Source organism: Dipteris shenzhenensis, chromosome 1 (genome assembly GCF_047967505.1).
Source record: "Dipteris shenzhenensis isolate YYH24624 ecotype China chromosome 1, Dip_SZ_1.0, whole genome shotgun sequence".
Taxonomy (NCBI): Eukaryota; Viridiplantae; Streptophyta; class Polypodiopsida; order Gleicheniales; family Dipteridaceae; genus Dipteris; species Dipteris shenzhenensis.
This window is the reverse complement of record NC_141596.1, coordinates 70,575,302-70,599,809: the sequence shown is the minus strand read 5'-3', so window position 1 is coordinate 70,599,809 and position 24,508 is coordinate 70,575,302. Positions and strand designations below refer to the sequence as shown.

The window sequence follows — 24,508 nt, the reverse complement described above, 5'->3', positions numbered from 1 at the left end:
TGTGTGAATTTGAAACTGGATGTCAGGAACATTGTACCTTACATTCAAAAATTTGCAAAGAACCCTGTAACAGGCAAGCCACTTGGCGTAAAAGATTTGGTTAAGCTACAGTTCTATAAGAATTCAGAAGGTACTTTTCTTGAATAAATTGAAGCTAAAGTATGTGTTGTAATGTACATGATAATATAAAGTCTGCTCTTGTCTTTTAATGTGATACCATTATGTAGTCTCTTATCTTTTAAGGTCTTTGTATGTGTGCATTTGAAGGTTGCTGCCTGAATTGCGTTGAAACGACTTATTTAATGGTAGCATTCCCTTAAAACCGTTGTGAGACTTTTAATTCAAGTGGAAACAAAAAATGAAGGCTGATCCACAAGACCAATTAATGTATTCTTGAGTCCACTCCTCAATGGTGAATTTTTTAAACTTCAATTGATGATTTGTATCTGTATTTTCATGTCCTCTCTCTAAAGATGGGCTAGACACTTTTGACACTATAGAATATACATATACATGTACATGTACATATGCATATGCGTATGCACATGCATATGCATATGCAAATACATGTAAATGTATGTATGTATGTACAGTTTTTTTTTTGGGTAAGAAACTATTTCATTAAGAAGAATGCACTTTCTAGCATATGTGTATGCGTATGCATATGCATATGCAAATACATATACATGTATGTATGTATGTATGTATGTATGTATGTACACACATTTTTTTGGGGGTATTAAACTATTTCATTGAAAATAATGTTCATTCTAGCTGTCCCAAAATGGAACAACTACTTCTCATAAATAGAAACATTGATAAAACACTTCTAAATGGGGCATAGGCAGGTCTCCAAGGGAGTACTTATCTTGGAGAGGTCGATGCAAGGATGAACGATAGAACTGATAAACATCCAGCAAAGAGTGCCCGTATAGTCGAATGTTACGGTCGTGATATATTGACCACAGAGCCCAATAGCAACACCAAGAAATAGTCTGTCAGAGAGGCTTATCTCCCAAACAATCAGAACGGCCTTTCAAAACTAATCCCATGAGAACGAGCAAGAAGATGCTCCTCATCTTGATAAGAAAATCATGAGTGGTAGGGCAGGTCTAGAGAAGATGTAGCAAGTCTCGCTCGGATGCGAGCAAGTAGGGCAGGGCAAGGAAGTGATACAACGGACTGCCAAGAAAGATCCACTGGTAATGCATTGACCAAACGATGCCTTAAGAAAACCCGCTGTTTGAGAGGAAGTTTACTGCTATAGATGCGTCGGAGGCAAGTCTTCCACTAAGGAAGAGACTTCTCAAGATGCCAAAAGTGATTCCCATACTGTTGGATCATGGCTGTGGAAGTAAGAGATGATAAGCTTTCTTAGCAGAAAGATCTGCAAATGGAAAAGGGGTGTAACCCAAAAGTGCCCAATCAAACTTCCTAATCTAACTAAGGAAGAGTAGTAAATAGGTAGGGGACATGCTGAAAAAGCTGCAGTATAGTGGTGAGAATGCGCCCAATAAACCTGTGATGCAAACCCAAACAATACTGTCTGCTGGTCTGAGGAAAAGAAAGAGTGCAACCGTGATCATCCACCACATTATCTATTGTAGAAACACCCAAAAGGATGGAGGAAATGCACCTTCTGAGCTGAAAATGGGCAAACATCCGGTTCGAATGAACGGTAACTGCACGGATCTGGAGGGGTTCGACCCTACCAATGCAAATAAGCCAAATGCTGCTGCCAATCATGAATCAGGCGAGAGGAAAAAAGACAGCCAAGAATACGACCATGCAAGTGGCCAAAAATAACATCAGAGATAGTGGGAATCCAATGGCCGAAAGCATTTGTATGGAGAGAGCCAACCATATAGGAAAGCATAAGAGCGTAGGGCTGATGCTACTTGAAAAAAGAGATCAAGAGCATGGCCTTGCGAGCTAACATATGAGTGTGAATGTTTAGAACGTTCAAGCCTCCATGCATCCTAGGCGAACGGACATAATGGTATTTGAGAAGACATAGCGCCTTACGATCATGTTTGGTGCGCCAAAGGCATTCCATAACCTCAATGATATTTCTGAAGATCTAGTGAAGAGCAGGGAACACGTGGCAAGTAAAATTGTACATATGCCATAAGAATGGGCTGCACAATTTGAAGTCGAGTAGACAAGCTCCAATAATTCAGCTTATGAAAATCTTTTGTAGCACCCAAAGTCTCTCTTGAGGCAAAGAAATATGCAGTCCAATAGGAAACCCAAATGGTGCAACAATTAATCAAGAGAGCACAAAAGGCCAGGCCACAAAAGGCGATGCCCATCACACTCACGGAGAGGCAAAATTTTTGTTTTACTGAAGTTCACTTTCAGCCCAGCTGCGAGACCAAACAAATCAAGCACTTGCATAAGATGCCTAACATCTGCATCTGAGTTTCATAGAAGCATGGATGGCAAAAGGGGTGTCTCCAGGAAACTCAATGTCATGTAAATGCTGCTGCGAAACCAAGGCATCCATATGCAGCAACAATGGATGAGTGGCAATTGCAAAAAGCAGGGCACTAAGAGGACAGCCTTGACAAACAGAACGGCCCAAAGTCCAAGAAGAAGAGAGGGCATTAGATATAAGGCAACAAGCTGTGCCATCTTCATAAAGCCAGTAAACCACCTTTTGCATCCTGGGTCCAAAGCCAGACGTCCGCATAACAGCTGCAAGAAAATCCCATCTAATAGTGTCAAATGCTTTTTCAGTGTCTACCTGCATTTGTCTATTCATTATCTATGGACCATCTTGATGCAGCACGTGATGCAAAGAATGCATGCAGCAGCGGGAAGTGTGAAGGCTTGTGAAGAAATCCTTGGAAGAGTAGACTGTATCTTGCATGGCTTTTGGATGAGAGCGAACTGCCAGTTTCTTAGCTTTCGTCATTCTCAAGGAGGAGCAAAAGCAATAGAAGCAGCTCAATATCGATGAGATGAACAAGTGCAATAACCACAGTGGCCTTAGGTTGATAGCACTACCACACAGAAGGCAGCCAACGCGGCCTCTTGCCTTGTATTCAGGTTAGGATAAATTGCTGCACAAGGCAATTGCAATTGAGGAGGTGGGCATTGAAGATAAGGAGAAGATGAGCTGATTGTCAATGGCTGCTCGTTGCACTTCTTTAGTCTAATTTCATAGTTAATGCCAATTTACTTGGATGAGTTAGGTTGCCTCACTGCTTCACCAAGTTCGATTATTGGCGGGCCTGATAAATAGTTTCTTTTTGTTTATGCTCAGTAGGGATCAGTTTATGCTTGTTATGACAAGTTTATTGACAGAGAAGTTTTATGTTGCTATCAGCATACTCATCTTTAAAGGCGTCGATTGTTTTGGTTGGATCTATTGATGTAGGCGAATACCAATGTCCTGTTTTGCATAAAGTTTTTACAGAGTTCTCCCATATTGTGGCTTTGAAGACAACAGGGAATGTTTTCTCGTATGAGGTATGTGCTGAGGCATTTCAAAGTTTGAATCAAGCTGAAAATCTTGTGTACGTATGTTCTGGGGTAGTCCAGCTTGATAAGCTTATTTTGGTTGCAGGCAATCAGAGAACTTAATGTGAAACCAAAGAATTGGAAGGACTTGTTGACTGATGAAGTGTTTAGCAAAGAGGACATAATCACAATACAGGTCTGATTTAGAAGGATGAGTAACTCATCTTGCAGTGTGATCTAACAAAACAAGGTGATTTTGTGTCTTTGATTCTAGTGTGAAAGATGTCTTAGTGGCTTTTCCTTGTGCTATCATCTCAGCTAGAATATCATGTCTCCCTTATCAGAATCTTTTCAGCATAAATGCAATTGTTGTCATCCCTATGCTAGGAGAATCCAAGCTAGGGTGGTGACAACATCAAATAATAGAGATTCCCGAACAAACAGTAGCCATGGCATTCTGATTTTTGGGTCCATCGTTTTGAAGAAATAAGGCATTTCAGGATCCAATATGGATTTTGAGCTAGTTCCTTGATTACCTACGATACTGAACTGAGATGTAGCCTGCTTACATAGCCCCCCTACCAAAAGATCCACAAGAGACCTCATACTATCTTGTTCCACTACATATGCATATATCGACCTTCCAAGTTAGATTGCCCAACCATAACTAGTCCTAAAGTGATTCAGTTACTCATTCTCACAGCACATCGATAATTGATCCCGTAACCATCACTAGCCACTGATGACCTTGATAGGCTAGGAGTTTAACATTACATGTTGGATGCTGTGTTACTACATGTACCCTATTGTCTCCTTTGCTGTTCCAAGGCCTGCTTCCCTCCCTTAAAGCCTCCCTTTAGTTTTTCTTTTTCAATCAGTGTCACAAGAAACATTTCTAGAAACTTGTTTCTAGATTTTGAAACAGGAAAAAAAAATGTATTTTATATAAATTGTATATAAAACATAAATAATGATCTCCAGAGTCTCTCTCTCTCTCCCCGAAAAGAGCTTTCAGATACACACAGACACACTGAGCACTCTCAAAAAAGTCAAGACACGGGTGACAGCCTGTACCACGGATATGCACTGGTGTTTCGCCCGTTTCTCTGGGCAAAATACATTTTTTGGTGACATTGTTTTCAATTCATTCTCTATTTACAGAAGCTTCCGTGGATATCTTTGAATCTCAAGTAAGTATTTTTAACATTCCTCTCCTATAACCTCATTTTTAAGGTTGCCTCCTTGCACTCAGTTCAAAATATTTTTCTTCTCTTTGGGCTAGGTACCTCACCTCATGGACAGCAGGGTACTTGGTAGGCCTTCATGATGCCTTACCGCCTCCATTTTTCGATCCAGTACTCCAGGACTAGAGCTACACTATCACTATTTGGTTGTTTTAGCAGGTTTCGCTCGGTTTTTTCTTCTCTCATCTTGCTAGAGTTTGGGAATGGGCTTGATGAGCTATGTGATGAGGTCTCCGATATAGGATCTGAGCGATGATGATTTTTTGGATCCTCTAGTTCACACACTCTAGAGATGGTTGAGTAGAATTTCCATGCATTGCAGCCACTTGCACGACCTTCAGCTTGGAGCCAGCATGCCCATACATCAAAAGCCTTCTTCGATGGAGTATTCTGTCTCTCCTTGGTTTGTTAGGCATGGACATACTTTCCGCACCTAAGGTGCGGCCGCCTCCACTTACCAGATCGGGTAGGACCTTCCATTGATCTCTCCCTCTTCAATGGGTTTGTCATTTTGGAACATCCAAGGATTTGGGGGGATTCCTACCAACTGTAGAAAGCAATTCATTAGGGACCAGCTTCACACCTTGGTCACTTATTGACTCGTTAATTGAACCTGGCTTAAAGCTGCTGATACATGATGGCGGTGAATCTTTTGATGCCACATCATTTACCTATGCAACACACGTTCTGACATTCGGTATGATGAAGAGCTTTGAAACACACAAGCTCATTTGTGAGACAAGGTTAAGCAACGGAAAAATACTAGTGTTTCTTGAGTGTATATTATGTGCACTATTGAAAGAAAGAGGAGAGATGTGTCCACACTCACGAGAGATAGCAGTTTTGGGTGTCACAGGTGAGCAGATATATGCATAGCCCTAGATCATGTACCATTATGCACTTAAGTGCATTTGCAGATACTTCAAAGGCATCCAGCATCTTGGAATGTTGTATGCCTGGGGGTGACTTTCAGTTTTATGCATTTAGTGATTCAGATTGGGCTGGTGCCTATGACAGTAGACTGTTTCTTTCTTGGCAGCTCATGCATATCTTGGTTGAGCAAGAAGCAACCCACTATAGCCACCTCCTCACGTGAACCTGAGTACACAGCAGCCTTCACAACTGTTGAGTATGTATGGCTTAGGAGGTTGTTGGGAGACCTTCATGGAACATTGCCATCACCTACGCGTATCCTCGCTAATAGTCAGAGCACTATTGCAGTAGCATGGAATCCTGTGTTTCATGCTGGTAGAATACACATTGAGATACACTATCAATATGTTAGAGAGAGATTACATGTAGGAGAGATCGGTCTGATCTTCTGTCCTGCACAAGTCAATGTTGCATATCTTTTCACCAAGGTTTTATCTAGAAAATGTTTGAAGCTTTCCACAAAGCTTTAGGTTGTGATTGTACATGTTAACGTTTCCACTACAAGAGGGATTTGTTGGATATTGAATAATGTGGTGTGAACACCACTTGGGGCAGTTTTCACCTCCTGTTTTCTTCCCTCGAGATGAGGTCTTTATGTCAGATAGCCTCATTTTGGAATTGTACTTTGTGACCTTTTTACCTTTTGCATTTTGTAATAGCGCTTAGGTTTCTTTTGCGCTCTACACAACTGTGCACGACTGGTTTTGTTCTTCTTCACTCTATTCTCCTCTATCCGAATTCCTTGCAGAGGAGTTGAAATTGGAGCTTGTTTGAGGCCATGTAATGCTTTACGCAGCTTACACACTTTACCTTCCTGTCCAAGCATTACAAATTCAATGGCCTGACTCATGTAGGCTTCCTCACATAACTTCCCATGAGGAGAGCGATCTTAATGTCCAACTGATGGACTTTCCAAGGGAAACGAGCAGCCAGTGCTATAACACGCCTGATAGTTGTCATCTTGGAAGTCGGGACAAAGACTTCATCATAATCTATCCCCTTTTGCTGGGAATAGTTTGTAGCAACTAGCCTTGCCTTGTACCTATCAATGGTGTACCAATAGATTTTCTTTCCAGGTTGTAAACCCACTTTGTCCCTATAGGCAAAGATCCCATGTGTTGTTTTTATAGATTGAATCCAATTCAGCCGCCGTGGCTCAAGACAACATCCACAAAATGTGCATCACCAGAACTTCCAGAACCAGCCCTTGTCCTGCTAGTGAGAGAAGCTGTAAGCTTACTCTCCTGAATCGTTTGAAACAGCCACTTAGAGATTTGAATCAGCCACTTAGAGATTGATCTAGCTTCTTGAGTTACTGTTCTATTTGATCCACACCATCCTGAATATTGGACCTGAACTGGGCATCCACATGCTTCTGTGCCATTACATGTCATGTGCCTGGTACAATCCACGACTATATTACTTCAATGTGTACCCCCTCAATGATAATGAATAGCTTGTTAACAACGTTGGTGCTGGTCTTTGTCTCCTCGTGGGAATTGTCTTTGTTACTGCTACTGTCTTCTTCTTCAAATTGGAAGATCCTTCAAATTGATTTTCCTTCTTCTCCAGAGAAGATGGATTTCCCTTGCCCTTTCTTTTTGACTGGCACTGAAGATCTTGTGAGTGTCTCCGTCATTGTACAACTTCATCTGCAGTTGCTCTTCCAGTGTCATGAGCCAAAGCTCCACGAATGTGATCAGTCCGCTCCTTTTACGTGGTCAATGCTATGACAAATTCTTGATAGCATTGACACATTCTTGATAAGTGTCGGGGTAGCTTACTGAGAACAAGCTTTGCTAAGGCCTTGGAATCCAATTGCTCACCATAGGGGCCAATCAATTCGTAATCACCTTGATCTTTGCCAAGAACTCCTCTACCATTTCACCATCTCTAATGTTGAGAGGATAAATCTGAACATGGAAGTTCAAGATTCTTGGTAAGTTATGGCTCCTAACAACCCTTGAGAATGACCCAAGCTTCATGTACAATGCGAATAACTGGGAGTCTGGCTCATAACGGTGCAAAATAACTCAGATGTTTTTAAGAGTAGTGACCTTACCTAGGAAGTCGTGAAAGCTTGTCCCCTCAAAAGCCATCTGGATCAAAGGAACGATGCTATGTTTAATCACTGCATGTATCTGCATCCTTCTATTCCCATGCTTCTGAATTGGGGCCTGACCTTGTCGCGCGGGAATACATCTAACTCAAGACTAGCTCACACAAATGAAGAGGATAAGGATGAACAAGGAAAATCTCAATAAATGCCACCACAACTTGACAAGTAGCCATGGTCTCCCTACTACATGACAGTAGCCTAATGCTTCTATCTAAGGTGGATAGTAGGTGATCAAGTGTTGCAGACACTGGCATACACATTGCTTGAGATCACAAACAAATGATGCAAGCACACTAGTTGGAATGACTCTGGAGATTAGGTTGCAAGGTGCAACCCTATGCTCTTGGAGGGCTCTAGGCTGACCTGATGCAGGGCTGACAGGAAGCTTGCCATGTGTGCTGCCATGTGTATGGTGACCTGTCACATCATCATAGCGGACTACCGTATGTACAGGGCAGCTTGTCACCTCATTTGCTTGCTGCCATATTGGCAATCAACATGCGTACAACCAAGCGGCCTGTAGATCCTCCTGCCACATCACCAGCTGACCTGTAAGGGGGACAGATGGCTGTCTAGCGGATGCATATTCAGCATCAATCATAGATGCATATCTTGTGCGTTACCAGGAGCAATATGTGGGAAACCCATGCAATGCATGGCCATCTTCCAGGTTGATACCTCAGCCAAAGATGACTGAGTTATTTGCCTCTGCCATTGCTCTGTGGCTTCTCCTCATACAGGGGTTTACAGGACATCTAAATGCCCAGAAGGTGGATCATTGACAGGCTGCAGCAGTTTGTACGTAGAAGGAAGAGATAGACGTGGCTGCTAGCGGGAACAGTTGTTAGTACAGTGGCAACAACTAGGGATGCGGGTTTGGCAACAAGCAGCAAGCAGCAAGCAATATTCTCCAAAGATAGGTGGTTTGCAGCAATGATGGGCGGAAGAAGTAGCGCAGGTAGATATGCTTGCATCAGCTGTTGTTACCAGGATTAGAGCAGCAGGGAAGCAAGGGTAGAGCAGCCATGAGCAGGTGGATAGGTGGCTCAAGACTAGGAGCCTGTAGTTGAATGGTAGGTATAGCCACCGTGCATGTGTGTATTTAATGTAAAGGGCTAGTTATAGGCCTTGTGTGCTGTCTTCACATGGGTGCTTATGTTTAAGGTTTTGTTTCTCAGTTATCACTCGATTAAGGCTTAAATGGAAAATTAGGATTTTGCTTTAAAAACAGTGAATATTAGCTCAAAAATTGGAAGTGTACTTGAAGTAGTTTGGCCAACCTTAGGTAAGGACATACTTACGACTGTGAATGTTTTATTCGTTTGGTCATCCTCTTGGGATTACAATTGTGGGTGTTGATCCCTTATTGTAATGATTCCATCATAGAGCTTTCATACCATGTGGATGCATGTATATAACAAGGGCATAACATCTTCACCTTGGGATCCTGATAGATATCCTCCTTATTGGCTGGCAACATGATAAGCATCATAACCAGCATGATAGGCATAATAATTAAACATGATTGGCATCATAGCCAGAATGATAGGCATAATAATTAAACGTGTCCTTCCTAGGATCCATTCTCGTACCTTCTTTAGCATGCCCCTAGCATGTGTCCTGCCATGTCAAAAACACAACCAGCTCTTAGATACCTGATAGTATAGTCAATCATGTGCAATGAACAACAACACAAGGTGATTGTTGCAAAGGTGTTCATGACTAAACATTTAGAGGATATGATGCTTAGAGGGCACAATCTTACTACTTTCTCAAATCAATTGGGTTTATTTACATGACATTGCAAGTATGACATGCACTTTTTAGGTTTGAATGACGTAGGAATACCATGTAGAGTTATCATCAATTCTCCTTTATAGATCTATTAGCAATATTTGTACTGGGAGCAATGCCTCTGCTTAACTGGTGGCAAGTTTGTGGGTGAAAACTAAAAACTTCTAAAACTGAGCTAGCACGATATTCTCTCATGTAGCCTGGTTATATGTCATCGTGCAGAGTTCATGCTAACTAATCAATCAAATTATATTGGTTGTCAAAGTAGTTTGGAAGCAGAAAGCTATTGGTCTGCCTTGTCCAAGAAATTAATCTTGTTGCATGGCTCCATCGTGTCCTTGATGTTAACCTTGTTTTGTATTGTGTATGTTCCATTGGTCATTGAGAACTTTTTCTGTTGCTATCTTTCAGTTTGACCCGACAGAACTGAGTACAAAGACCTTTGTATAAATAAATGCTCCTGTGTGTTGGTGTGAGGCTAAGTTTTATACTATGGTCTACACCCACCGTTGGGCGATGATGACATTGTGGGGATGTCCTATGCATGCTGGCGTTTATATATAGTTTTAATTTTTGGGTGGTTGTCATGAAGTTAAAACTGTTCATTTTGTTTTGTTTTTAGAGGATGAGTTTGGGCATATTCCTGGATTCATTTAGAGATTACATTTGTCCTCTGTTGTTGATTTAAGCCTGGCATTTCTTACAGGATCCTAACTCAGTTATGGAAAAGGTTTTGACAACATTCGATCATGTCAAACAGGATCTTAAGGTTGATGATGAAGGTTTGTTTTTTTCCTCGAGTAAAAGCACTGTGATTCTGGCGGAATTTTTTCTGTGAAATCTGTTTTTAAATCCAATGAAGACAGTGCTGCTTGTGATAATCGTTTTTTTGTGTGTGTTATACCGGTAAAGCTCACCAAATAATTGAGTCATACTTTCTATTATATATTATAAGCAGAATTGAATAAACTAAGGGAGGATCCAGCTTACAACATAAATCTCTCTGGAGATGGCAAAGCTATGCTGCGGGAGCTTGGTACAGAAAAGGCGAAAGAAGCTGGCAGGCTTGGGGGTGGCGGTGGAAAAGCACAAACTGAACGTGCTGCTGCTTTAGCTGTGCTCCAGAAGGCCAAAGAAGAAATGCCAGGGGAAATAGATGCCAAGGCTGAAGAAAACAAGACTGCTTTGGCACCAAGTATTGTTGATACAGCTTCAGCCTCTGTTTATGGGAGAAGTGCTGCAGCTGCTAAATCAGCTTCACGTGAAAATATTGTAGCTCGTGCTGCAGCTCACATGGCAGGAGAACGTACACCTGTGAATGCTAAAATGGTTGGTATCAGATTGAATCAGCTTTTCTAGCTAATAGAGAAAGGGAGAGGGGCTGGATGGTGGGTGGGGGGGAGGATTTGTTTTCATCCATAGCTGGTTTCACTGTCATCTCACACCTTATCCAGCTTAAAGTTGACCGCATGCTAAATTTGTGGTTTCTGTGCCAGGTCAAAAGTCAATACACTTCTGGAAAGGCATCTAGGTCATTCACCTCAACAGTTTTTGATCCAGTGACTAAGAATGACTTTGAATACGTACAAGTAGAGAAAAATCCTAAAAAGAAAGGTTATGTGCGCCTTCATTGCACCCATGGTGACTTGAACTTGGAATTGCACTGTGACATAGCACCTCGAACATGTGAAAATTTCCTTACACTATGTGAAAGAGGTTATTACGATGGAGTAATCTTTCATCGGAACATCAGGTTTGCAGACCTACTGTTAGACCAGATCTTTCTGTTAGACCAGATCTTTTTTGTAAAGCTTTAGTTGGCCTCTTGATATCTGCAAACATTCCTGTTTTGTTTTCAAATTGTTAGATTAATGCAGTGATATGTTGTGCCAAAGAGAAGGGCACGACTGTATATCTGAAATCATTCAAGGTTCCTTAACTAGGTCAGTGAGAAGTGTCTTAGATGGTGGTAGATAGATGGCTATGAGTGTAATGAAGGCCAAAAGTTGGCCAAGTTATTGGTGGTTAGGATTATTAGTACTTGGGGGTGTTTGCAAGATAGAGAGGTCAAAGGGGATAAGGAGTACTATATAAGAACCCACCTTTGGATGTGACATCTAATCCTATCCACTCTCCCTCCTTTCTCCTCCTTGCAGGCTATTCTCTCTCTCTCTCTCTCTCTCTCTCTCTCTCTCTCTGTGTCTCTCTCTCACACACACACACACACACACACACACACACACACACACACACACACACACACACACACACCCCTTCTCCTTCCTGCTCCCACTCATTCCCTCTCCCTTTCGCTCTTCTATCCCCCTTCTTTAACCTGCCCCTACCCCCTTTTCTACATTGGTATCAGGGCTCCGACTCTTGCACCTTTGCTTCCACCCCTGTTACTCTTCACTCCGAATCCCAACAGCTGCTATGCCACTGCCAACATTCCGACTGCAAGCGTTATAGATGGAGGACAACCGCAAGAAGACAGCAGCAAACTCAAGCGATGGACAATGATCAACTACAGACATAGCGCCTGAAGACCAACTTTGGAAACAAGCGCCAACACTGGCTGCTTTTACCAGCGCCACTACCACAGACAAATTGACCCCGACCTCCATCCACTAGCGAGATGTTCTGGTGATTGCGGTGACGTCGTGTTGCTACAAGCTCCAGCCATCGACGTTCTCAAACAGCAGCCTACAACCTACATGCGCTCCCCCGAGTGTCAACATCAGTCGCAGCCCAAGTGTCAGCTAGCGGGCAACATTCTGCGCGCACTGCTCTGAAGCTTGCCATGAACCAGGAAAGCAAGCATTCCAATTTCTGAAACCATGCGTGACCACGTGGCGCTGCCGTCCGTCGTGCACCGCCGCTGTTTCGTCGCTGTTCCATCACCTCTCCGTAGCTGCAGGCCTTAGTCTCCCTAATTCCTAAGATTAGGCTCACTCTAGGTTAGTCCGTTTGGTTTAGTTAGGTCAGTTCATGTTTTTTTAGGTTAGCCGGGTTAGGTTAGCAGGTCCAGGTTAGGTTTAGAGTTGGTCTAGTCAGGTTAGTTGGATTAGGCTAGGTCAAACTAACTTGGGGTTAGCGTTAGTCACGGTTGGATTAGGTTAGGCTAACCACAAGGCCTAGAGGTCTTAGGTTAGGACTGTCCTAGGTGACTTAGGACACACACCCGTCCCCTTCCCCTATTAAAAAAAAGAAAAACCTTAAAACTCACAGGCCTCGACGGCCCCATTTTGAAGGCCTTTTTCCCCCCAAAAAGATTACTCCATTAAGTATGAATGAAAGCTGCAAGAGCAAGCTCAAATGCGGGAATACATCTATAACGATCAGCAAACGTACAATAAAAACCAGCAATCTAGGTCTATTGTCAATCACGGGTCAGAAACCAGCAATCTAAGTCTATTGTCAATCACGGGTGCAATCACAGTATTGTTCCACCTAGCCAAATCCTATGAGGAAAATTTATTTCATACGTGTATGGTTCGCCAACCATGCGCGTACGGACCCAACTATGGTTACCTCAACTTGAGTGTAACATTCCTTCCCTCTTCAGGCATTAGCGTCCTCGATGATAAAGTTTGGGAACACTCTATGTAACTGGTATATGGATTTCCAAGTAGCTTCTAATAGAGGTAAACCATGCCATGCAACCAACACCGTGGGTATCTTTCGATTGCATACTTGCATTGTTCCTCGGTCCAGGATCCTTGTTGGTTTGCGCCTTGCATTATCCTCTCTCTCCTGAAACAAATTAGCACCCTCGATTAGTGAGTCACCTGCATGCAAAAATTTATTTAAACGAGAAACATGAAATAATGGGTGCACCTTACAATCCTATGGTCATTCTAATTTATAGGCCACATTGCGTATTCTTTTTAGAATTAACCACGGCCCACAATATTGGGGTGATAACTTAGCACACTCTCCTGCAGTCAAAGGTTGACTATTTCCGTCTGACCATCTGTTTCTGGATGATCCCCACTACTCATTCCCAACGTAGTCCTTAGTGTCTCAAACATTGCAGTCCAAAAATGACTGGTAAATTTAACATCCCTGTCTGACACTATGGATTTGGGTAATCCATGCAGATGAAATATATGTTTAATAAACAAATCGGTCACTTGCGGGGCACTAACAGACTCTCTAGTTGGAATGAAGTGAGCCATCTTGGTAAGACGATTAACTACCCAAGGATAGAATCATATCCACCTTGTGTCGTAGGCAGACCTACAATAAAGTCCATGGAAATGCTCTCCCACCTACCTAGTGGTATTTTCAAAGGCTGTAAAAGTCTAGGTGGCTTCACCCGCTCTGCCTTACTTGACACGAAAAACGTGTCACATATTCATGAATATGTTTTTTAATTTTGGCCAAAAGAAATCTCGCTTCACGAGATCATACGTTTTCTCGACTCCTGGATGTCCCACACATGGGTTATCATGGCATTGTTGAATGACTCTGTACTGATTAGGTACTACTACCTTGCCATTTCTTTTCAGCATACCATCTCTTATGATAAGTTTGGCCTTTTCTGAATGCCAGGTCACCCTTTTCCCTGGGTTTAAATACATGAGCCTTAGGCCAAAGGCTTTGGACGAACTCATCCACCTTTTGAGTTTCTCTTATCTCGGTCATTAGAGCACTCTCTAATACCGTGAAACTCATATTATGCATAATGGGTGACAACGCATCAGCAACTTTATTATCATTCCCTCTTTGGTACCAATTCGTCAAGTTAAACTCCTGCAGGAGTTCTGCCCACCTAGCTTGGCGGCTTCTCAACTCAGGTTGCCTACAAAAATGTTTCAGAGTATCATGATCAACATCAACATCAATATCAAATCAACATCAACATAAAACTCTGATCCATATAAATAATGTCTTCATGTTTTCAAAGCATGGATAACAACAATTCATGAGTTGGCCAATTTCATTAAGAGTGAGAAAGCTTCTTGCTTTCAAAGGCTACTGGCCTTCCCTCTTGGAGGAGAACTGCTCCTACCACAATGCCACTTACATTGGTTTGAATGAAAAACGGTTTCTGGGGATCAATGATTTTTAACATTGGTCTTGAGACCACATCTTGTTTTATGGTGTTAAAATTTTCCTGTTGATTCTGTCCCCATATAAAAGGTACTTTATCTGAAGTCAGATCAGTCAATGGCGATACTATCTCGGAATACCCTTTGATATGCCTTCGATAAAATTAGACAAATCCCAAGAATGATCGCAAAGCGGTCAAACTCTGAGGGATAGGCCAAGTGAGTATCTCGGCCACTTTCTTTGGATCCATTTCTACCCCTCGGGAGTAATAATGAATCCTAAATATTCAAGTCTTACCATACACAATACAGTTTTCTTTTTATTTACATAGAGACTTGCTTTCTTCAAAGTACTGAACACTATTCTCAAGTGTTCATAATGCTCAGCAATACTTTTATTGAAAACAAGAATGTCATTAATAAAATGTACTACAAACTTCTCGATATACGGGCGTAGTAAATCGTTCATAAGCATGACGAATGTAGCTAGAGCATTGGTAAGTCCAAACGGCATTACCAAAAACTCATAATGTTGAAACCTATTTCTAAAAGCGGTTTTATGCACATCCTCAGCTCTAATACGGATCTGATGGTGACTACACTTAAGATCTATCTTGCTGAAAATTATGGCCGCATGCAATGCATCTAGCAAATCATCGATCCAAGCCATCGGATACCTGTGCTTAACAGTGATATTATTCAATGCTCTGTAATCTATATAGAGGCGAAAAGTATCGTCTTTCTTTTTCTTTAATATCACTGGTGAAGCAAAAGGTGAGAAACTTGGTTGAATCTGCCCCAGCTTAAGGTATTCTTCCTGTTGTCTTCGCACCTCCGCTTCTTCGATAAAACTCAATCTATAGGGAGGCCTGCCCTCGGGATTAGTTCAATCTTATGCTGAACATTCCGCTCTGGAGGTAACCCATAAGGCAACTCATCCCTAAACCAATCAGATAAGTCCTCTGCTATTTGATCAACCAACTTGGCCATCTCCCCATCTTGGGCAACATCAGTGCTAGTCGAAGGACACCATCAATTGCCTCTACCGATGCTCTATAAAGAAACAAAAATGCTTCTTGAGTTTTTGGACCTTCCATTATGGAAACCAACGGTCCTTGAGGTATATCTTTTTTACCTCGTAAAACATACAGCACATCATTCATCTTGAACCGATAAATGTGCTTTTTCCAATCTATGATTGGATTCTTTCTAGAATGCCAAGCCTTACCTAGGGCTATATCTGTGTGAGCAAGCTTTGTCATTTCGAAATCAAGCTTCTCTGCATAGTCCTGAATTCGAAGTTCGAACTGGGTAACCCTTTGGGCCCATACTTCAATTGAACTTCCGTCTGCCATCCTGACTGTATATGCATAGTCAGATGGGTTAATCTTTAATTTCAACCTCTTTACAAGCTTGGAGTTAATTACATTGTGTGTTGACGCTGAGTCAAACAACACAAGGACATCATGATTGGCAACTTGTCCCTTTATCTTAATTAACTCCGTATCCTTAAAGACTGTATACCCCATTGCTATGGGCTCTGATAGGATACTATCAGGTGCATTGTTTACTAGCTTAGCAACAGACATACATAATAAAACAGGTACTGACCTTTGAGAAGATCCCGCTAGTTGAATTCGCATCTGTTCTGCTCTGGGACTTTCCTCCATTTCCACGTCGCATTCTGAGATCACCATCTGAGCCATCCGACGATCCTTGTTTCGTGGATAATCTTTCCACTGATGAGGCTGAAGGCATAAAAAACACAAGCCTTCTCTCCTCGCTTTTTCTCTTTGCTCTGGGTTTAAAGAAGACTTCGACCAAGCCCGGGCTGCCATTGGTATTACTTTTCTTTTCACTCCAATGGTGGTACTTGGTCTAGAAGGAGTCTCAACTAGCTTCCCTTGCTTAGCTTGGCCACTAGGCTGTGAGGTACTTCCTTTGCTAATCCACTTCTTCTTAAACCTAGTTTTCTTCGGGTACTCATACCGAGTCCCAATCTGCACAAACCCACTTGGTCTGTTTCCTTTGGCATCCTCATAGTTTAGGGCTATAGCAATTGCTTCATCTAGTGTGCTCGCATACTTAGTCCAAACTTCCATCTTGATATGATCATTCAGTTCAAAGATAAAATCTTTTACCTGCATCGACTGAAGTAGAGGTTCATAAACTTTCATTACACTTTCTCTGAACTTATCAGTGTATTCAGCCACCACTGATAAATTTCTATGATGAAGGTTTCTATATTGATCCCAAACTCGGGATGCTTCGTGAGGAGGTAAGAAATGTTTTCTAAATTCTTTTTTAAACCCCTCCCAAGTAGTGGATGCCACTCCATCTTTCTGCTGTTTAATCCACCATCTATTTGTTGCCTCATTAAACATGTGGGTGGCCTCGCAGATTTTCTTCATATCATTCCCGATTTCACAAATGGCGAAGGCCTCATCCCATTTGTGTAACCAGGTCTCTATGATATCAGAACTACGGTCAGACATCCGATCATAACACTTTTTTGGCCTATAATTGGCAATATTAGGCACCTTATCCCTCTTAGGCTCGACTGTATGAACACTGGTTTCAGGCTCCATTGAAGCCTTACCTTTCTCTTTATGAGATGGTCTAGTAGACATGCTATGAACCATTTTTCTGAGCTCGGATTGCCCTACATTTGCTTGCAATTGTTAATCTGTTGCAATGCATCCTCCAATAATGCTATTCTACTAGACAGTATATGGCCCGCTGGGCGTGACACCTGCGGGGTCGGCCGGACTTCGATTCTACGGGGTCCACCCTAGAAGCTTCTTCTTCAACTTCCATTTAGGTTGATTGGTTTTTTAATTGATTTTAATACACACTATATAAACTGTAAATGCAAACTTTCACAACCTCCCTATGCTAGGGAATTCCTATAATCCAAACAACTACAACTTCACAATTGCACAAACATCATATATCATTAACTGAATGTCTTGTTGTAAATTGGAAACTGCTTCACAAAGTGTTACTTTTCGGGCATTTGTGAAAAACAAACTAAATTGTGTAAAATCTGAAATCAACTGGAAATAAGAAATTTAGAGGATATGCTTCATTGGCTAGACTAGAGAGACAGTGCTTCTGCTCTCACTTTCAGATCATGCCATGTTTACTTCCGTATTATCTCTTTAGAGTTGAATATCACGTGACTTATTGGACAGTTGACCTTCACACTTGCTATCGCTGCAGCTTCCTTAATACACCTATCCCTCTTCAGAGTGTACGGTTCAGTAGTGAATACAAAGCAAATCCTTTTAATGTTCCACTTGTTCACAAGACGTGCTTGGGTAGCGCATGTGATGTATAACTGAACGGAAGAGACTATGTAGTCAAAGCGGACGACAATGCTCATTAACTTTCTTCCGTTGGTTGTCAAATACCTCCTTGAGTATGATTCCAACGTCTTACTCCAATTGTCAACTTGCAACGTAGAACTTCCAAGCATCAATAACGTGCGCGTCAGACAGTAGAGGTTCACTGCTTACTAGTCATAGCAAATCTCAGCGATGGATCAAGTAATCTGCCCTTAGCGTGAACACAACAAGGTAATCATAGTCGAGTAAAGCCACCGAGCGTCGATGAGAACCCTCCTTGATTGACCCAAGCCTACGAACGTGGGGAAACATGTGGGCGTGATCATGCTAAGGCTGACGTAATGTGAAAATGTGTCTAGTGACAGCAGTTGCGCGATTGATCTTGATGACAGGAGTTGGTCACACACTACCAAGAATTCGCCACAACGGCACCTGTGCAATTTGTTCCCACACTCTTCCGTCCACCCTTACGGTAAACCAAACATCCCTTCATCGATCACTCGGCTCTGATGCCAAATATAACGATCAGCAAACATACAACATAAACCAGCAATCTAAGTCTATTGTCAATCACGGGTGCAGGCACAATATCGTTCCACCTAGCCAAATCTCTGTGGTAGCAAGCTCATCCCAAAAATCACACACACGTAAAAGCTCCTGCATGCTATTCACAAAGCCCCAAATCCCTAGATGGATCTAGTCTACCACATGTCATTTTCTAGGATACCTCTTAAATGCATCTTTTCTACCCCTCTCTTGGGATATCAATTAACTCACTTGCCCCTAGGCGCATTTACACACTTAATGCATTTAAGACCCATAGCCTTAGACCCATCTAGTCAATGCCTTTTCACCCTCATCAAGGACCTTGACATTAATCCTTTTGACCATTTACATAAAGCCCAATAAATATAATACAAACATTGATCCTTAAAAGAAAATGTCTAGTGACCCTTCTGAGGTCATGTTACCTCAACTTGAGCGTAACAACATCATGTCATGCATGAGAGAAAAAACAGCTCAAAAGGAGCTAACAAAAATCCACTAACAAAAATCCAAGGTGGAGGCTGAAAATGCCACCTCAACTTTGAAGAAGACTCGGGGAAGAACAGAGATCCTCTCCAAACTCTGAAAAAAGTATCTCTCCTGGTTGTAGTTGCTTTGGAGAATCCTTGCATGCTCACCCAGATGACCATCAGTGTGTGTATAGTATCAGTCCATATACTAGCCATAGACTAGGAAGGGTTAAGGCTTGGAGGATGAGGGCAGGAGCAGGTTCAACAACATGAAGAGCATTGTTACTCTAACATTAAATTCTAGTTTCAACTTTATCTACGAGTCATTCTTTTTGCAGCTTTTGTAGATGTGTTTGTGTTTCAGTTGCTCTTAGCTCTGTAATTTAATGTTAAAAAGGGTGATATATCTACATGGAAATTTCCCATTGGATCAAGTTGGCATATATTATTATATGTTTATATGTAGATGTTGCACCCATGTTCAACTTCTTGTCTTCACTTCTTTGGAGTGATGTAACTTACTTATCAAGTTGATTGGATCATGGATACCTGTTTTATGCTTTGCAAATGGAGGCAAGGAATGCCAAATTATTGAAATGAGTGGCTGAATAGCTATCTTTATGCGTGTAGGAATTTTATGATTCAAGGTGGTGACCCAACAGGAACTGGAAAAGGGGGAGAGTCCATTTGGGGAAAGCCTTTCAAGGATGAGTTTAATTCAAAGTGGCTACATACAGGAAGAGGCGTTGTTAGTATGGCCAACAGTGGACCTCATACCAATCGCTCTCAATTTTTTATTCTGTACAAGTCGGCACCACATCTTAACTACAAACACACAGTCTTTGCTCGTGTGGTGGGGGGGCTCGAAGCACTTTCAGTCATGGACAAAGTTCCTGTAGATGATGATGATCGACCTTTGGTATGCCAATGTTCTCTCAAGGCTCAAAGCATTGCTCGTTTTATTTAAATGGTCTGCAATCATTTGACTCAAATCCAATCTGTTAGTGTGTGCAAGCATGGAAGCTTTGCATGTTGCTCATGTGGCTAATCATACAGGTCTGGTTCTTTGGCATGACCTTATTCTTTATACCAGCTGCTTACCTTTGACTACTGATCAAGGTTTAGTTTTAGGAGGGCCATGTGCACCCATATTAGTGTTTCCCAGATCATCTTCATGATACGTGGTAATTGGGTCTCCCCCTCCCCCCTTTTTGCCCGTTAATAAATTTAACTACCATTTGGATCCTTTCCCATTTTATCATTTGGATTTTATTTCGATCTTTTCTCCTTCTATTTGTTTGGTTCTTTGCAATGTGAGCTTTTGGTTTTGCGCTTCATGCTGCATATCTGCAACCTGCTGTTCTTTCGTGTCGCATGTGTCAAGTTTGGACTAAGTCTGCCAACTTGATTCCACATATCTGCCAGAGAAATTGCATAGAATGATGATCTGGTATTCAAATCCGGAGAAATTGCATCTAGAATGACGATCTTGTATTCAAATCTGGAGAAGTTGCATCCAGAATGACGATCTGGTGGCTGGAGTAAGAGGAAAAGCCTGCCTTCATTTGATGTGTGTCTAGTAAAGGGGTATCTTCTTATGCTTGGAATCTTTCTAGATGCATCCTGTTTATATGAAACCTATTGGGAAACCCATGAATTCTACAAAGTTGGGCGATTCATGCTGCCCTTTGGTGAACCTTTATTTGTATTAAAACCCTTTCCTCTGGCCGGATATGTGCTGCTGCTCTACAATCCTCCAATCCTCTGCTTTGACAATCTTTTTAAATCAAATTTGTTCAGGAGAGTCATCCATGCATCATGAGGTACCATGCTACAGAAACTATGGCAAAACCCCGGGGCAACAATACATTTCTACAAACAAGAAATTAACCTCGTGCATGACATCGATATTCAAAGGCATCTAATCTGCAAAATCAGAACCAATTCATATGATCTCGAGGTGGAAAGGGGCAGATGGGCAAGACCCAGGATCCCTAGGGAAGAAAGGACCTGCAAAATCTGCCCATAGGGGAGGTAGAAAACAAGCAGCATGTACTCCTAAGATCTTGTCTAGGATCCCTTGGGAAGAAAGGACCAGCAAAATCTGCCCATAAGGGAGGTAGAAAACAAGCAGCATGTCCTCCTAAGGTGTAGAGCCTCTGCACACACCAGAGAAGACTATGAGGACTGTAAAATAATTAGAAAAATCTGCTAGATCAGTCAGCAAAAAGCGAGGAAGCTACTTGAAAGAGGTCCGGAACAAGGTACTAAAACTAGCGCACAAGATAACCCAACAAGTACTCGCTACATAGTAAGTTTGTAATAATTTTCTTTCACTGAATGTAAGGGGATCACTATAAGTTAATAGTGGTTGCCTGTCACATAGATCCTGAAGGGTCTCAAGCAGACTTTAATTCAATCATATCATAGCAGCTCTCTCATGGGTCCATTGAAATAATACAATTTAAGGATACCAAGGGGACTCTGGAAGGGGGATGCAAGATCATTGATGAGCTGAAATCTGAGAATGAGAAGCTCAAGAAAGAAATGGCAGATTTGAAAGCAACCATGCAAGGAAAACATGCTGAGTTCACATAGCAAATCACTAAAGAAAAAGCAGATATTCTTGCATGGAATGCAGAGGTCGAGGAGACCACGTCCTCGACCACAGTGAGAGACAGCTTGAAAGATGTAGATCCAGGATATCTTTGTAGCCCACCGGAGAGCCACCATGGCACCAGGTTTTGGATCTTGAGCTTTCAGTTTTCAGCTTTGAGTTTTTGAGTTAGCTTAGCATAGCACTCAGCAAGGGCCCTAGCGTGCCCTTTCCTGGAGCCCAGAAAGGCTTGTACGAGGTTCTTCTTTTGATGTACTTTGTCCCTTAGGACCGTGAGATCTTCCGAGGACGTTAACCTCTCTTCTCTCTCTCTCTCTCTCTCTCTCTCTCCCCCTCTTGCCTCATCATTCCCCGATCCTTTGAATACGTTCCTTCTGGATACTCTGGACTTGGAAGCAAAATATGCTAACAGTCACACATAATAAAAAGCACCGACATAAAAACCATGATTGAGAAAAATGAGTGGGTGATCGGATTTCAATGCCATATTGTGAAAGATGAGACTTTCCCAAAGTGTATAGTTGTGTCTCGTTCTGAGGTTGACCTATCAGCTAATTAGGCAACAAAGAAGCTATACTTGTTCAAAAGACGGAATCACAATCTCCTTAATTTTTTAAAATAATCAGATCATTTACTTTGGATCATTCAATTTCATTCTGACCATATGACCCTGGCTGGATGCTAGTGCCAAGTTGGATTGAATGCTATGTCCTGTATTCAACAAGTGTGTATGGCAATCCTTGTTGGGGGCCCCGACCTACACAAAGGCAGTTTGGGATTGCATATTCTCTTGCTAGCATGGATGATTCACAATAATCCATTAGTCCCACAGTACATAGTTCTTGCTGAGTTTGGAGCACCCAATCTCAAACTTGTCGTCACATGGGGATAAGGCCACCACTATTGAAGGGAGAGAATAGCTTTTTGTACCTATTGTTTGTTGCTCAGGAGAGAGGGAGATCGGGATGGTTGAGGGTGCTCCCAAGTGAACCCCTCTTGGCTAGACTAAAAGGTCACCTTTTGAATCCCTAGTCCTTTCTCAAACAAAACTATAGCCTACTAGCAAGAGAAAGAAGAGGGAAAAGGAAAAAGGAAGCAGCGGGCGGGGGCCAGAGAGAGGGAGGTTTGTCTGCTTGCATTTAGCAGGCACAGCAGAATATCAGAGGGAAAGGCCCTAAAATAGGCAAAAATAGGGGCCGGTGGCAGCCCTGAAAGGGCATCGAATGCCCTTGCCTGGCTGCCAGGAACCCCTCAGAGGGGCCGGTGGCAGCGAGTCCAGGGGTATACAGGGCAGAAGGTGGGCAAGGGCCCCTTGTGAGAAGGCTGTGCAGAATAGGATGAAGACCAGCCAAAAATGGGCTGGCACAGGCACAGAAACAGTCTGAGATCCAGGCCGAAGCAGGCTGGGAAGGGAGCGGGACAGAAGACGAAGATGGTGAGCAGGGAGAGGGGAAGCGGGATGAGAAGAGAGGCAGCAACTGGGGGGGACGAGCTAGCAGGGAGGCGGCAGAGCAGGCAGCAAGAAGCAGCTCACCTTTCACTTCAAATTGCTGGCTGAATTCATATTACAAACTTGAATGTACATCCCAATCTACATCCAGATTTAAAAGATAGCTCATCACTCATCTGTTGTGCAATTTTTACATACATTACACATGTAATAGTGTTGACATTTGCTTATGTATATGTGCATCATGCAGACATGTGCATGCAAAGATTCTTGTATGTCAGGAGTGATTTTTGAACTCAGACCATCTTCACATTCTTTTGGGGGGTGGGGGAAGGGTGCTTATTGACTTATGTTTAAAGTCATATGGTCCCTGTTTTTGGCTCTCTTTTTTTTTCTTTTTGCTTTGTGTAGGAAGAGATGAAAATTCTACATGTATCAGTTTTTGTGAATCCTTACACTGAACCTGATGAGGATGAGGAGAAAGAGAAGAAAACAGAAATGGAGGACTTTGATGAGGACAGGGTAAGTATCATTAGGCTCCAGTTCAGGTGATTGACAAATCTTGTTTGTTTGTTGCTTGCTAGACTGCTCGAAAAGGTTAGTTCACTTCAGTTTAGCTTCAAACAACTGATTCCTTTTTGCTGGCTTGATGCTGCAGGAAAAGATTGGCACTTGGTACAGCAATCCTATTTCAGATCCAAACTTAATCGCAACAGGCCTTGGAGTGGGCAAGTATCTTCCGAGTTCGAAAACATCAGAGCCTGTGAAAGAACTACCAGGTTTGCAACCTGCTGTTCAAGAAAGTGCTAAAAAGAAAAGGAAATCGGTTGCATCTGGAGTACAGTTTAAGGACTTCTCTGGTTGGTAGCTGCTTTTAGTCCTGCCATTTTCTGATGTAAAAGCATTGTTTGTGTTCAACATTGCGCTGACATGAAACTGCTCGCGACTAACTTACTTTTAAAGTACACCAGGGCATTCCAGGGTCTCTTTCCCCGTCCCATGTACACTAGTCTTGTCTCATTTCATGCTATGGAAAGCTTCAAATGAAATTTTGTAAGTACCTGAATCCTATGCAGTGTTACATTGAGCTCTGCTTCCTTCTGCCCGCTGTCCCTTCCACTAGTTTTCTGTTAATGTATTTCTTCTTCGTTTTGTTCACCCCTTCTAAGCTAGATGGTCTAATAATCTTTTTTCTTGGATGCACGTTTGGGAGAGACTAAAATTAAATCGTATAGTCTGCACAAGCAGTTGTAGCTTAAAGGAAGAGAAGATGGACTAATTTTTTATTAAGCCTTCCACTTTAGTGCTAGCCTTTTTCAGGGCTGAGTCTGCCCTTCACATCTGGAGTGCCGACAGAAACTCAGTACGAAGACCTTTGTATAAATGGATGCTCACTTATGTGTGGGTGTGTGGATTTGTATGTGTGAAAGCATATGTTTATACTATGGTCTACAGTCTACACCCATTGT

General features: G+C 42.2%; 1 protein-coding gene across 1 annotated transcript in view; it reads left to right on the top strand.

The window, feature by feature from the left end:
• The window catches only part of PUB49 (plant U-box 49), a 33,703-nt gene extending 9,589 nt beyond the window's left edge, over positions 1-24,114 (top strand). The window contains exons 3-11 of the mRNA XM_087377931.1: positions 27-130; positions 3,383-3,474; positions 3,572-3,661; positions 10,262-10,337; positions 10,514-10,884; positions 11,052-11,308; positions 19,603-19,891; positions 23,451-23,561; positions 23,698-24,114. Coding sequence (XP_087234057.1) covers positions 27-130; positions 3,383-3,474; positions 3,572-3,661; positions 10,262-10,337; positions 10,514-10,884; positions 11,052-11,308; positions 19,603-19,891; positions 23,451-23,561; positions 23,698-23,907 — 1,600 coding nt within the window. The 3' untranslated portion in view covers positions 23,908-24,114. The remainder of the gene's footprint in view (positions 1-26; positions 131-3,382; positions 3,475-3,571; positions 3,662-10,261; positions 10,338-10,513; positions 10,885-11,051; positions 11,309-19,602; positions 19,892-23,450; positions 23,562-23,697) is intronic.
• Positions 24,115-24,508: the final 394 nt, after the last annotated feature.